The sequence below is a fragment of the Lepidochelys kempii genome, chromosome 6, assembly GCF_965140265.1.
Source record: "Lepidochelys kempii isolate rLepKem1 chromosome 6, rLepKem1.hap2, whole genome shotgun sequence".
Taxonomy (NCBI): Eukaryota; Metazoa; Chordata; order Testudines; family Cheloniidae; genus Lepidochelys; species Lepidochelys kempii.
In genome coordinates, this window is record NC_133261.1 from 90,566,248 (window position 1) to 90,581,791 (window position 15,544).

The following is a 15,544-nucleotide window of genomic DNA, read 5'->3' on the forward strand; positions in this document are numbered from 1 at the left end:
CATTTTTAATAAATCTCTCTTGTTTTGGCTTGTGATGCCTGAGGGGGACATAGGCCCTCACACAGATATCCACAAGCACTTGTCCATGCACGCGCACACACAGAATCCCAAGCTAACTAAGGGGGCAGCGACAATTCACCGAGCCTCAGTAAACTGCTCTGCTCATTGCAGGTTTGGTTCCAGAATCGGCGAGCCAAGTGGCGGAAGCGGGAAAAGTGCTGGGGCAGGAGCAGCGTGATGGCAGAATATGGGCTTTATGGCGCAATGGTACGTCACTCCATCCCGCTACCAGAGTCTATCCTCAAATCCGCCAAGGACGGCATCATGGAGTCCTGCGCCCCTTGGCTCCTGGGTAAGAGACCAGCACCCTACCTGGGCACAGGCATGACATGGAGTGACATGTTGACATGGAGTGACATGACACTTCTAGGGAGTGACATGTTGAAATAGGGAAACTTAGAGTAACACTGGAAGTTACACTCACACTTTCCCCATACCCGAGAGCACAAGGACATTGCCTTTTATATTAGGGCCTGACCACTGGGCCCTGGGGTGGGCCTGCAAGCCCTGGGTCCTGACTTGAGGGGCAAGGATATCAGCCCCTTGGCCTGGGGTGGGGTAAGGTATCAGTCCTCGGGTCCAGACTCCTGGGGTGGGGGCTATCAGCCCTGAGCCCAGACTCCTGTGGCATGAGGTGGGGGTACCATCCCCTTGGCCCAGGTTCCTGTGGCATGGGCGTCAACATCCACTGTACACAAAAGCCATGGCAGATTCGGTTCCCTGCTACACAGCAAGAAGTTGTCTGGGTCTGACTCCTGCAGCCCTTGAGGGGCCCCTTGTGTGATGCTTTGCTGGTGGGGGGGGCAACTTTGTTGTTCCTGTGATGAACCAAGTGTCCTCCTGAGTCCTCTTTTTGGGAGGAAGGGAGGGACTGGTATCCTCCCACAGTTCCCTGTAGCTGAAGGCAGTCTAATTCCTGCCTGCCTTCTGCTGGGGGGTTGGGGGCTGTGTGGATGTGGAAGTAGCAGATTCCCTTTCACATTCCTGCTCTTTGCTTCCTGTTTTCTGATCTCTCAGGCTCATTCTGCCAAAAAGCTCATTTCTGGCCTCTTAGAAATGCGCTGCCCTGTCCTTCTGTCTGTGTGAAGTTGGGAGTGAGAGAAGTGGAGGGGTAGGCTGTGCGAGAGGGAGGAGAATAGGCAGAGGGACACCTCTCATCAGCCCTGTGGGTGAGAGAATAGCCAGATTCCCCTCCTGCTACCTGGCTCCAGTAATAGGGTGCTGTACAAAGGCGCCCCCCTGCCCTGTTATCTTGTCATTGCTAGTTGGGTACCTTCACTGTTCGCTAGTGCCAGGGAGCCCATTCTGTTTGATCCCTCATGCCCCGGTCCTGCAGCCACACCCCTAACCTCTGGGGCAGGAAATCCCTGGCTCTCCATGATGTTTAGCCTGTGCCTCCTGAAGTGGCATCAGACTTTGGCACATTTGTCCACTTCTCAGGACTGGCCCTTGAGGAGCACAGGGATCTGTCCCCTCCCACCGCCCTGCTCTCCCTTAGGTGTGGCCTATCTCAGTTCTGGCCAAGTTCCATGCCTGTTGCTACAGGCCTGGTTCCTCCCTTATGTTTGGCCTGTTAGGAGCACAGAGTTGGCACAAGCTCCCCCCTCTGGTCTGTCCTGGGCTCCCCCTCAGTGCTGGCCTGTCTCTAGAAGAGAACTGGCCTGAGTTCTCCCTCATGCAGGGCCCAAAGCAATGGGCCCTCTGTGTGACTGCTGTTTGAAGCAAGGGTTTCTGCTTTTCCTTAATTCTGGCCTCTCTTTATCTTTGCTGTTTTCAGTTCAAGATGGCTTTCCCATGCCCAGGCGCTTTTCTAAACCCGAATACCAACAATTCTTTTTAGGGATGCACAAAAAGTCTCTGGAGGCAGCAGCTGAGGTGGGAAGGAAGCCGGAGGCGGAACGCCAGGCCCTGCCCAAGCTCGACAAGAGCAGCAAGGAAGAGAGGGCCCCGGATCCCAAAACCACCATTTCCCAGGAGGAACTGAGAGAGAACAGCATTGCTGCCCTCAGGGCCAAAGCTCAGGAGCATAGCACCAAAGTCCTGGGGACCGTACCTGGGGACCCCCCCACCCCAGCCAGGAAGCCAGAGAAAGAGGAGGAGGTAGTGGCAGAGGATGAGAGACAAATGGAGAAATCAAACTCATCACAAGAGGAAGAGAAGCAGATCTAGAGGGAAAGAGATGATGGAAACCAGCCCCGAAAGACTGTCTCCTCTGGGGGGCAGCAGCCTCCTCTCAGACTGACAGGGCCCCTCCGACAGCCCCTTCACAGGGAGTGAGGCCCCACATGGTCTCTGTGCATTTCAGGAAGCCACAGGCTCCGGCCAAGCTCTGACTGTCAGGTGTGTCCAGAGACTGTTCCCCTCAGGAGCATTCCTGACCCTCCACTGTCCCTGCCCTCAGGACTATTCCTGCCACACTGCCCCCTTCTTTCTGAGGGATCAGGAATTATCAGCATCTTCTTCTGAGAGGAGACTGGGGCTAACTGAGCCTCTGGGTCCCTCTGTATCAGCCTGAGAACCAGCTTTGTGTCTCTCCTGTCCTGATCCAACATACCCAGTCTCAGAGCGAGTCTCTGTCCCAGTCCCACCCATTCCCATGTCAGAGCAACTCTTTCTCCCTGGTCCAGTCTCCCCCACCCCAACCCTGAGAGCGAGTCTATCCTCTGCTGCATTCCCACCTGCCCAGAGCAGCATGAACTCCATCTCCCAAAGAATGTGCTTCTTCCCAGTGTGTTTATGGACCTGGCCATTGGCACCCAAGAACCTGGTGTGGGTGGGGCTGCCCCACTGCCCTCACAGGGACCATTTTACTCTTTCTCTGGCCTAAAGCACTGCGGGACAAATCCATGGAAGTGTTTACGTAAAACAGTGAGTCTATTTAAATGGTGGTTTGTATATTCCATGTGTGTCTTTCCTGACTGAGTCGTGGAGTGTCCGAGGGGCACTGTGAGACGGGGAGGGTGGTGTGCTGGACAGCTGACTTTGGTCTCAGTTTTCCAGTAAGAAGCCAAGGGGATGGGGAAGCACAGGCTTAACTTCCAGGAGCTGATCCCTACAACCTCAGGTACCCAAGACCCATTCCTTCCCTTTGGGAGTATCCCGAGTCCTGCACCTGTCTTCCCCTTATAGGCGTGCCGAAGACTCATAACCCACTCAGGTACCAGGTCCCTACCCTCAGCCATCCTGAACACCTACTACACCTGACATCATGCTTAACAGGTATCCAGGATCTAACGGGTACCCAAGTGTTGCTCCCAGCTTCACCCCTTACTGGTAAATGAGACCCGGCTCCTCCCCGCATAGATACCTGGCACTTGGCTCCACCCTCCTCAGCTGCTGAGGCCAGGCTCCACCCCAACGCTGCATCCTCCTCCATGCACTGTATCATTTTAGCTGTAATCTAGGCTGCCTCAAACTGCTCCCTAGAAATGTTTGGTCAGCACATTCCGCTCCCCAGCATAAACTGCTGAGGTTTACTCATATGGATTAGTAACAGAGTCCTCGCTGCAGGCATGCCCTGGGTCCAGCCTGTTTCCACAAAGCTCATTCTCAGAGACTTGGCTATGGCTCCCAGAACAGCAGGGCATCCCAAGAGAGTGAGAGGCCTGCAGGTTCTGCTGAATCTCAGTGTGGAGTGGGTCAAATATTGGGGGAGAAATATTCACTGAATAAACGGTTCTATATCAAACAACGTTTGCCAAATTAGGTATTTATTGAGTTACACTCCACCAGCAATGTCTCTGAGTTTCAAAGGGAGCTCCAGCCACATCCACGGATATGCAGGCATGCTCATTAAAGCTCTGAGGTGTACATATGCCTCACACAGACCCCCCACATGAATACACACAGACCCTGTCACTAACAACCAACAAAACCCACTAGCCAGACATCACAGCTCCAAGATAACATTCCCCTTCTATCCTGTTGAGGAGCCACCCTCCATGAAGGCTCTAGGACAATGACTTACACCTGTCCTTTCTGTCCTGCTTTCAGCTGTGAGCTGCTTTTCCCCAGAGCTACTGTTTTTATTCTGTCAAAGGTTGATCCTTCCCTTCCATGCAGCCTCTGTTTGTCTTTGTCCCCAATTTGTTTGACGTGTTAGACTATAGCCCATGGTGTGTAAATACTGTACATACAGTGAGAAAAAAATTCGGTATTGAGGTGTTTGAGGTATGGAACTGTAACAACTTCTAGTAATTCAGAACCTGTGAGTTATGTGCCATTTTCTGTAAAGATATAAACAAGAATAAAACTAAACTAAAGCTAGCAACAAGCTTGGAGGAATCATCATCTTTTGGAGTAAGGGGGTCTGGACGGAAGGCAGATGGCCCAGCAGTTTGGGCATAAGTGTAGAGTGTGCATGTGTACTTGCGTGTGTGTGTGGGGAGGGGGGGAGGCACGCCCATGCACACAACTAAAGGAGGGATATATGTTACCCCCACATCTGTGTGAAAGTTGTTTCCATCTGCTCTTAAGACAACCAGTGGAATAAAATAAAAACATGGAGCAGCCCAAAGAATTTGCTTTGTGCCAGAGCCAATGGAACCTAAAAATGTTCAACTTCTGTTCACAACCCACCATTTCCAATGTGGTGCCAAATGTGGTCCAATGAATTCTCAGTTCTGTAATGTTTAGAGAGGGAGCTGGGCCTCCCAACAAGCGACTAGCACATTTCAAGCAGCACCAAATAAGGGTGACATGGCATTGGTCATGGTCATCCCTGCATCATATTGCAGCAGGAGAGGTGCTCAGGGGACACATTTACAATTCTCTCCCCAAATGCCACACACCATCTTACACTCAAAGGCCAAAATGCAAGGCAGATATTTCCTGGGCATCATGTAGGACGTATGGAAGCTTGGGGGCCTCCTGGGAAGGGGGCTAGTGGCGTATGTTCTAAGGCTTCATATTTCAAGATTTACTTAGCGCTGTTTCTAATACCCCGCGTGTACACACATGCCCCACACACAGGATTTCACTTCTCACACCGCATACACATCCCACTTCAGCCACATACACTGTGTCTCACCCACAAGCATTTACACCTTGCACACACCCATGGTCACACCTCACAGACACAGATTGCACATACCTGTACTTACACACTTTACACTCCCTGACACAGGCACAGTTCTGCTTTGCACATCCAGGCACCACACATACACCCTGCAGACATGAACACACTTTACGCACCAACACAATGCCATGCTTACACTTTGTGCACATCCATGACTCACCTGCACGTCACACTTGTTCACACTTCACTTAAGTGTACACAACACACTTGGCACACATGCCATTCAATTTAATAGTACTGTATTGATATGACGAGCTTTAGGAGCATTGCCAAAGTAGCAAACATACCAGGTATCTTGTAGAGATAGCTACAGGCTGGTTTAGATGGGGAGTCACAACTGCACATGGAACCAGAAGCCGTATTCTGCAACATTCTCAATAAAAAGGTATGGTAACTGCCCATGACAATCTATCCATGGAGTCAAGACAGCGTCCTTCCTCCCTGAGAAAACCATTGGCCATATTTTAATTATCCTTCATTGTTCATTCACCAATGTAAAAAATACGCAATGGGGGAGACATGTGCCTCTTTTATAAAAGAGGTTCTTGACACTTTGGTCTCAATCTGGCACCCAGGACTGAACCTTCCATTGCTACAAAAACTTCCATTGCTATTGGGGTTGTTGGGGAGGGGGGAACATATGACACCATTAAATCAATTTACCAAGTTAGGTGTAGAGTAAAAGACAACTGCATGCAAATAGAGGCCTTCAACTGAGAAAGGCGCAAGAGGGCAAACGCGGGGGGTGGGGTGGGGGTTGGGGTCTGTCTCACACGCAGAGCTTGTCGTGCCAACAAAGTATTACTGAACTGAAATGGAAATTGCAAGTTTGGACTTTTACTTCAGCCCACTCTTTCCAGCACATACTTCAGTGACCTATGAATCCTACTGGAGCAATCCCTTGACCCAGCTGTTCCAGTGTACTACTCAGAGATAAAGCCACCACTGGGGCTAGAGAACACACACTGCACCTCAGGAAGAGGTGATGCAAAGATGTCTTTAAATGCAAAGCTCCCCAAGTCTGGACACCAAGCCAGTCCCTCAGTGTAACTGAAAGTAGCCTGAAACGTGCACTAAATTTCACCAGGCTGTAGGAAAGCCCTAGCCATGGGGAGAAGAGGGACTGAAAGCTTTATTACCTAATATATAAGTCATTGAAACTAACTGATTTTAAAAAAAACAATCCCACACTAGCTGATACCTAGTCACAGTGAAATGTGCCAAACTTACACAGACTCTTACCAAATACTGAATCCGTGACCAAAAGCAAGCGAGAGACGCTCTGCAACTGGAGACACAAATGAAGAGAGGAACAGCTATGCAGAGAAGAGATTGAAATAAAGACATTTTAGTCCTGTGTCCAAACTCCAAGGGTGTGAGAGACAGGCTCTTCAAACTATCAGAAATACTTAAAGACATTCCATTAAATGGCAATAAAGAAAAACTGGGTAACCCTGTGTATCCAATGCACTGGCCCTGGCCCTGTCTTGGCATGAAAAGAAAGTGATGCAGAGATGACACCAGGCATCTGCATCAGAAACTGACAAAAATGATAGTGAATTCATGGGGAACCAAATGTGCCATGAAGCCCAGTCACAGAATCATAGACGGGTAGGACTCGAAGGGACCTCAGTAGGTCATCTACTCTAGTCCCCTGCAGGATTAAGTAATAACTAGACCATCCCTGACAGGTGTTTGTCTAACCTGCTCTTAAAAAGCTCTTAAAGACAGAGATTCCACAACCTCCCTAGGCAATTTATTCCAGTGCTTAACGACCCTGACAGGAAGTTTGTTTAATGACCAACCTAAACCACCCTTGCTGCAATTTAAGCCCATTGCTTCTTGTCCTATCCTCAGAGGTTAACGCGAACAATTTTTCACCCGCCTCCTTGTAACAACCTTCAAAACTGTTATATGTAATCCATCCCCCCCAGCCGCGTTCAGTCTGCTCTTCTCCAGACTAAACAAACACAATTTTTTAAATCTTTCCTCTTAGTCTTAAATCATGTTTTCTAGACCTTTAATCGTTTTTGTTGCTCTTCTCTGGACTTTCTCCAGTCTCTCCATATCTTTCCTGAAATGTGGCACCCAGAACTGGACACAGTATTCCATCCGAGGCCTTATCAGCAAAGTACTTGCTGTGTTGTCTCTGTTTCTGATGGCAAGCGCTGGGTTCTGTCTCTGTCACTCTGGCAAAGCTTGCATGATGCATTATGCCATTATCATCAAATTACACCTCACCCACAATGCACATAGCCCACTCCCCGACAAACCTCCTGTGTCTAATCTCCAGGCACTTATAGCTGTAATTCACTGGTGAGGGTATATCCTACATCCCCAACATACAGAGGGTGTAAGCCTAATACAGGCACCAGTTACAGAGCCTGATTCTTTACCGCTTTAGCTCTAGAGGTCCCTGGTATAAGCCATGATGGTGGCTATCATCCATCCACCTCCCTGCTTGCCTGTGTCTCCTTCATGGGTGTCGCATCTCTGAAAGCAGGAAAGAAGGGCCGTGAGTAACTCATCAGCCTAGGGCCCCTCTTGTGGGGCGAGTGACTCCTGCCCAGTAAGGGAGGTGGATGGTAAGGTGATCCGGCTGCAGTGTGGTTTATCACAGTAAAGTCTGACCTAGCCCAGCTGTAGTGGGGGAAGGTGGGCATCTTTTCCAGGCCTCTCTGTGCAAGGAATGGGGTGGCACAAGGAGCCCCTCCAGACCTACCCCCTTAGAATTAATCCCCAGTCTCTGAAGGCAAGGCCGTGAGGCAGCATCACCAACTCTTCTCGCCAGTAACCAACTGGGCCTTGCTGGAGCCAGTGACGGATGATGATGAGAGAAAAGCACCCCCGCTTCCAGGGGAAAAGCCCCTTCTGATTGGCTGCTCTTCCCTATAAGGTGAGGAAGTGGGGAAGGCAACCAATCAGGGCTGCTGCAGGAGGCAGCCAGAGATCTCACCAGAGCTCTCAATCCCCTCAGGCACCAAAGGATTCTTTGGGTAGGGGAGGGAGACCCCGTTCTCATGAGAAGGGAGGGAAGAGAGCTCCCCTCTTGTGAACAATGGGTCCTTCAACACTCTGCTCCTCCCTCCTGCCAATGCCAGGCCTGGGAAGGGGGAGAGGGGAGTGAAGAACCCCTAGAGCTGCCCCCCACACCAGGAGGGGGGAGAGGGGACCCCTGCAGCTGTCCCTCTGCTGCCTGGGAGAGGAGGATGAAGAACTCCAGGTGCTGCAGGTGGAGCAGAGGTAGGGCTGGGGCAACAGGCAGATGCAGAGACTGTGGAGAGTAGAACTGATGTGGGGCTAGAGGGGCAGAATTAATGGCTGGTCAGGGGGACAGGCAGATGGGGGATTGGGGGGCACTGAATTGTTCATTTGGGGGAGAAGCTGGAAGCTCTACACTATCTGGCAGCCCGCAATAGCTCTTGCAGCAAGGGGCCAAATCACTTTATCTGTTTGGGAGCGCTGGCAACACTAAATTTGTGTCGTTCCCCTGCCACACACACACACTGGGGATGGCCAGAGGGAGAGGGAGGAGTTAAAAAAAAATCAAAGACGAAGCAAAAACCACAGTATAATTTTTTTTTTGAAAAAAACAACTCATGATTTTTGGGTCAATCTAGTGATTTTGGGGGAATCAGTCATGATTCTTTGAACGTTTAGGGTTGGCAATACTGCCTGATGGTGGGGCTGGTTGGGAGGACATTTCTACTGATGGGAGGGACACTGCAGAGTGGGACAGATGTAGTGGAAGCACAAGGGAGCAGGGTAGAGAGGGGACTCAGGCAGAAAACTAGAGGAAGGTTTGCCTGCTCTGGACCCTTATACCTCCAAGTGGTGGATGGGGCTTGGTGTTGCCTAGGTTTAAGAAAGTGCCAGTGTGACTATGAGGTAGGACTGTATCTGAGTTGCTCATGTCTAGTGTGGACACACTGACCCATTTGTGCACAACTGATTGAAGAGCAGACAGTGTAAGTCTCACTTGTAGACAAGGCCTCATCCTGCTGCATAAAGAACAATCCTGGTGTTTTGCTTTTGTCACAGGGTCATTGGTATGTTGTATACACACAGGGATCTGAATAATGACAGTCAGTCCTTTGAGGGACTTATGCAGTGGGGTTAGAGCCCTAACGTGTAACTCTGCCAATGGTTCTGATGCTAGGCAAGACACTCCCCCCTCCCTGACCCCTGCTTCTTTTCTCTGTGGAGGCAGCCCCTCCCTGTAGACAGACTTTCTTCCTCACTGGTATCTGATCAGCGCTCCAGGCAAGTCAGATCCCACTGATCGGGGAAACAAGAGCCACAAGGGATGCCACTAATGAAGAGTGAAGAATCAGAGACTCATTAACCTTCATGGCTCCACCATTGATTCCCTCAGCATGTCTGGCCTGCCACCAAGACTGGCCTGGGCTTTGGGTTGCCAATTTTGGTTGGATATATTCCTGGAGGTTTCATCACAGGACATAATCTTTAATTAAAGATTGAGCTGTAATTCCTGGAGACTCCAGAAAAATCCTAGAGGGGTGGCAACCCTACCCTGGACTTGTCACAGCCCCTCACTGCAGGGGGACGGGGATCCCCAGCATGTTCCTCCCTCCTCATTTCTGTCCCCTGCAAAGCAAATTGGTTAGATTCTATAAAAAAACAAAACCTTTGCATTAAAAATAGTTGCTTATTTAGGCCCTGAGGAAAAGGAAAACAGAAAGAAGCTGTGTGGTATTTAGATGTTGCTTGTAATTATTAGAATTGGGAGCACTGGCTGTTGGGAGTCTGAAAGGACAGGAAGGAGGGGGGAGGAGTTGAGAGGCTGGGAGAAAGCTACAGAGGGTGCAGCAGCAGCTTGGTAAAGAGGTTTTGTCATAAATATAAAGGGAAGGGTAAACCCCTTTGAAATCCCTCCTGGCCAGGGGAAAGCTCCTCTCACCTGTAAAGGGTTAAGAAGTTAAAGGTAACCTCGCTGGCACCTGACCAAAATGACCAATGAGGAGACAAGATACTTTCAAAAGCTGGGAGGAGGGAGAGAAACAAAGGGTCTGTGTGTCTGTCTATATGCTGGTTTCTGCTGGGGATAGACCAGGAATGGAGTCTTAGAACTTTTAGTAAATAATCTAGCTAGGTATGTGTTAGATTATGATTTCTTTAAATGGCTGAGAAAAGAATTGTGCTGAATAGAATGACTATTTCTGTCTGTGTGTCTTTTTTGTAACTTAAGGTTTTGCCTAGAGGGGTTCTCTATGTTTTTGAATCTAATTACCCTGTAAGATATCTACCATCCTGATTTTACAGGGGGCATTTTTTTATTTCTATTTACTTCTATTTTTATTAAAAGTCTTCTTGTAAGAAAACTGAATGCTTTTTCATTGTTCTCAGATCCAAGGGTTTGGGTCTGTGGTCACCTATGCAAATTGGTGAGGCTTTTTATCCAACATTTCCCAGGAAAGGGGGGGTGCAAGTGTTGGGAGGATTGTTCATTGTTCTTAAGATCCAAGGGTCTGGGTCTGTAGTCACCTAGGCAAATTGGTGAGGCTTTTTACCAAACCTTGTCCAGGAAGTGGGGTGCAAGGTTTTGGGAAGTATTTTGGGGGGAAAGACATGTCCAAACAGCTCTTCCCCAGTAACCAGTATTAGTTTGGTGGTGGTAGCTGCCAATCCAAGGACAAAGGGTGGAATATTTTGTACCTTGGGGAAGTTTTGACCTAAGCTGGTAAAGATAAGCTTAGGAGGTTTTTCATGCAGGTCCCCACATCTGTACCCTAGAATTCAGAGTGGGGGAGGAACCTTGACAGGTTTCCACTTTGAAAATAAAGTCTTGTTGAAGCTTGCTAGTACCTTGCTTGGTTGATGCAACATTTTGGCGATGAGGATGGATCTTCTGCCTCTGAACCCACCCGCACCCTTTCTGCAAAGCCCAGGTGAGCCTCCAATTGCTTTTACTACCTGAATCCATCTGTTTGAGACTTATCTGCTTCCAATCAGTGCTACAGAGATTTCTGAAGTAAGAAAGCATGCTCTGCTAATCCACTGCCTTGGAGCAGAAGGGCAGCGTATATTTTACACTTTTCTCCTTGCAGATGATAAATATGAGACTACACTCACTGCATTAAAGAATTTTTTTGTGCCAAAAGTGACTGTAGTAGCTAATCGCTACAGATTTCGCCAGCGTGAGCAGAAACCAGGGGAACCTAAAATGCAGTATATTGCTTCCCTGAGGAGTCTGATTGTAATTTGTGACTTTGGGAATATGGCAGATGAGATGATTGGAGACCAGCTCATTGAGAAAACAACCATGCTTCATGTAAGAGAACGCTTACTTCTGGAATCACAACTTAAACTAGGAAAAAGCAGTAACCATTGCTACTCAGATTGAGTCCGCTACAGCTGAAGCCAAAATAATGAGCATAGGTACAGGAGGCACAGTCCAGGCTGTGACTCCTTTGCAGAAAAATTCACTACCACTGCAGATACACAATTGCAAGAGGAAAACTAATGAAAAACCACTGAATCAGCAAATTCAAAATACAGTAAAAGCATGTTTTCACTGTTCCTCACAACACCTTGCAAGCTACACAGGATGTCCTGCAAAAGTAGCTCAGTGCAATCATTGCAAAAAGATTGGACATTTTGCTAAAGTATGTTGCAGTAGCCAGTTCAATCAACAGGTACATGCAGTTACAATACCAGATGTTCCTGTGCTGAGCATATTCCAGAACAGATAAAGTGCACTGTAAATGTTTCTGCCATACCCTCAGGCAAACCACACTCTATTCAGCTAATGTTGGACACTGGCTCAGCAGTATCTATACTACCTGATTCCATCTATCTGCATTACTTTAAAGATGTGCCTCTTTCTGAACCCAGGCTTCACGTGGTGTGCTATTTGAAAAACCATATTCCCGTACGTGGCTGCCTGCCAGCAATAGTTACTTTTGGTGATTGCTTGTAAATACAGAGTTCTACATTGTCTACAAAGGCACTCCTATCCTCGGCAGAGATTTATTGGCTGCTTTAAATCTCAGTGTAGTTAATGGATTAATTGATCTTCCTCAGCAAAGCACTCTTGCAGTACACACACCAATTTTAGCTGGGACCCAACACCAGGTTGAGGAGAAACTCAGCTGTGCTTATGGGTTTCTGCATGAAGTTAAAATGCAGAATAATGTGATGCCTGTATGACAGAAGTTATGGTGCTTACCATTTTCAGTCAGGGAAGCTGTTTCAGAGGAACTTAAAAAACTTGTTCAAAAGGACATTATTGAAGAGATCGACTTCTCGAAATGGGTTTCACCTATAGTAGTGACGCAAAAGAAGAGTTTGCATTGGATGACTTCATCGTAGTACCAACACAACAAGACATTGCACTGGAACTGGGGCTTGAGAGAGAGCCTGTCAGACCCAGATGACCACCTGGTATGTTACGTAGTATCTACAGTGTTTTCAGTGTAATATTTCTGCCAACAGTATAGTGTCTTGTTTCATATTTGTTCCTGTGGTTAGAACAATAATGTTTATTTTAATTAGAGTTTAAGAGAGGAGGGAATGTGGTGTTTAGATGTTGCTTGTAATTATTAGAATTGGGAGCACTGGCTGTTGGGAGTCTGAAAGGACAGGAAACAGGAAGGAGTTGAGAGGCTGGGAGAAAGCTACAGAGTGTGCAGCAGCAGCTTGGTAAAGAGGTTTCCACTTTGAAAATAAAGTCCTGTTGAAGCTTGTTAGTACCTTGCCAGGTTGATGCAACAAGCTGGCAGTTCTCATGTTCAGAGATAAATTCATTCCTGCCATGGGCAGGAGGCATACATAGATGCGATGGCATGTAGAGATTCACTCCAGTGTCACAGGGAGATAATACACAGACCAGTGCCCCCGAGTCTACCTGAGGAAGATGGAAGGCTTGGCTTGATCCTCTGACCCCAGTCCACCATAGGGATGTGTCCTGGCCCAATGCCTTGTCCCATGGGTTAGGGGGATGGAATGGGGGGATGGCACAGCTCAATACGCCTCATTCCCATGGAGGTAGGTGCTGAGCCAACTATGGCACAACTCACAGGGGGGAGCCAGCCTGGCTTGACACCTCTCTGTCCTGCAATGAGTCAGGGCGTGGCATGTGAGAGAGTGCAGGCCTTGCTTCGACAGGTGCTCCCCCAGTCCCTCACGGAAGAGAAGGACCAACGCAACATCCCTGGTCCTATGGAGGGAGCTCATCCTGGACTGACACCCATAGTCATATGAGGGGCTCATTATGTGACACAGAGCCCCCACAGCCTGATGTCCCCTACACCACCCAATGCTGTAAGGTGGAGGTGGCCTGGTCCAATGACCCCCCCCAGTCCTGTGGGAAAACAGAGCCCAGCCCAGCACATAACATTCCTGTGTATGGAGATGGTCCAGCCAGCGGCGCTCACAGGGAGGAGAAGGTCTAGCCTGACCTACTGGTCCCACTGGTGGAAGACAATGCAGCCTGATGCCCCCCACCTCCATCCTGCTAGAAGAGATGGCCTGATCTAAAGCCCAGAAGGCCCACATGGGGGCTTTACCTGGTGCAAGCCCCCTACTCCAAGTCTGACATATCCTGGATCCACAGGGGAAGATGGTCTAGCCCTACTCCACCCAGGCCTGTAGGATGGAGATAGTCCAGCTCAGTGCTCCCCAATCTCCCTGGGCTGACATCGCCAAGGGAAAGATGGACCTACTCACCAGCATATATGCCTATAGAAGTAGTTGGTCTGGCCCGACACCCAATTCCTGCAGGGGGAGATGACCTGGCCTGATACATCCCACTCCCACGGGGCTAGATGGTGAGCCTGCCTGCCTTGATGTGTACTAGTCCTGTGCATGGAGACCTAACATCAGTGCTGCCAATTTTCACAACTTCATCACCCATAACATGAGTAACATGAGTTTGGCCCCTGCTGGAGCAAGTCTCAGAGACACCCCGGCCTTCACGCCAATTTCAGACCACCCATCAGAAACTCCCCTCTGATTGGCTGCCTTCCCCACTTCCCTACCTCCTGAGAAATAACAGCCTATCAGAGCTGAGTGGGAGCAGATATGGGGGCTGAGGCACAGGCAGATATGGGGACAAAATTAATGTGGGGGCTGGTGGAACCAAATTGATATGGAGGTAGGGGACAGATGCATAATTATTTGCTGGGCTGTGGGATGGGTAGATGTAGGGCTTTTGAGGGGAAAACAGCTTTAGACTGTTTGGATTTGGGGAGAAGCTAGAAGCCCCACATCCTCAAGCAGCCAGTGAGAGCTCATGCACTTGGGGGCGGGGGGAAGGCGTGTCAAAAATCACTTTGTAAATTTGAGACATCTGGCAACACTAATGATCCCATGTATGTGTGTGCGCACACTCACACACAGAGGGGGTGGGCAAGGATAATTCAAAAATTGAAAGAGACAAAAAATATAATCTTTTTAAAAACTCATGTTTCTTGGGGGTCAAACATGGTTTTTTGAACTTTTGGGGTTGGCACTAGTGTAGGTGTCCGAATGCCTGAGACTTTTGGCCATTTTGAAGGGAAAAATCATCAGCATAGGAAAGCACTAGGGGGCAAGGCAGACCTGTCCCCCTCAATCCCTTTTGCCCCAGGGGCTTAGTTTATGTTCCATGTGCTTTAACTCTGCCAATCCTGGAACCAGTCCGGTGGGAAATACTCACATGTTGTGACCTGAAAAAGCCACTGGAGGTCACTCTTTTTCAAGAATTACTGAGGCTGCAGCTGCCCCTTGCCTTCCTTCTGGGAACCACTTCCAGTCTTTCTCCCTGGATTGCCCCAGCACAAGCCCTTAGAGATTATTATTATTATGTTCCCTCAAACCCAATCCCCTCAAGTGTGCTGGGTGCATCACAGACAATAAACCAGGACCCTGCCCCAATGCAAGGAGCAGACAGGGAATTCTCATGTTCCTTGCTAAGCTTGCATCCAGCTTCTCTGCCTCCTGTCTCTGTCCCTGTCCCTTTAGACACAGTCACTCAGCCAGGCCTCTCTACACCTGCCCCTTTAGAAACGCGTCACTCAGCCAGGCCTCTCTACACCTGCCCCTTTAGACACAGTCACTCAGCCCACCCACTCTGTGCCTCTCTCTATAAGATACAATGGCTCAGCCCAGCCTCTCTGCTTTCCTCCACCTGCCCATTTAATTACAAATTCTCCCTCCCTCCCCCCCCCCCCCCCCCCGACGGCCTTCTTACTCCAGCTTATATATTTCCCCAGTCTCTGGGCAGTTTTTAACTCTTGTGTTTGTAATTCCTGCTTGGTGCCTCAGACTCCTCTAGTTCAGGCAGCCTGCATAAAGCTGCAGCTCTGTTCTTACAGACTCTGACCCCTAGCCTCTTCCCCAGCTCTTCCTCCCAAACCCATTTTCCTAGCACAAAAATTTGGCATTGCTGATATCAGAGGGGCTTCT

General features: G+C 49.1%; 1 protein-coding gene across 1 annotated transcript in view; it reads left to right on the top strand.

Annotated features, from left to right (window-relative positions):
- Positions 1 to 2,229, top strand: part of VSX2 (visual system homeobox 2) — a 42,421-nt gene extending 40,192 nt beyond the window's left edge. The window contains exons 4-5 of the mRNA XM_073349160.1: positions 172 to 352; positions 1,901 to 2,229. Coding sequence (XP_073205261.1) covers positions 172 to 352; positions 1,901 to 2,229 — 510 coding nt within the window. The remainder of the gene's footprint in view (positions 1 to 171; positions 353 to 1,900) is intronic.
- Positions 2,230 to 15,544: the final 13,315 nt, after the last annotated feature.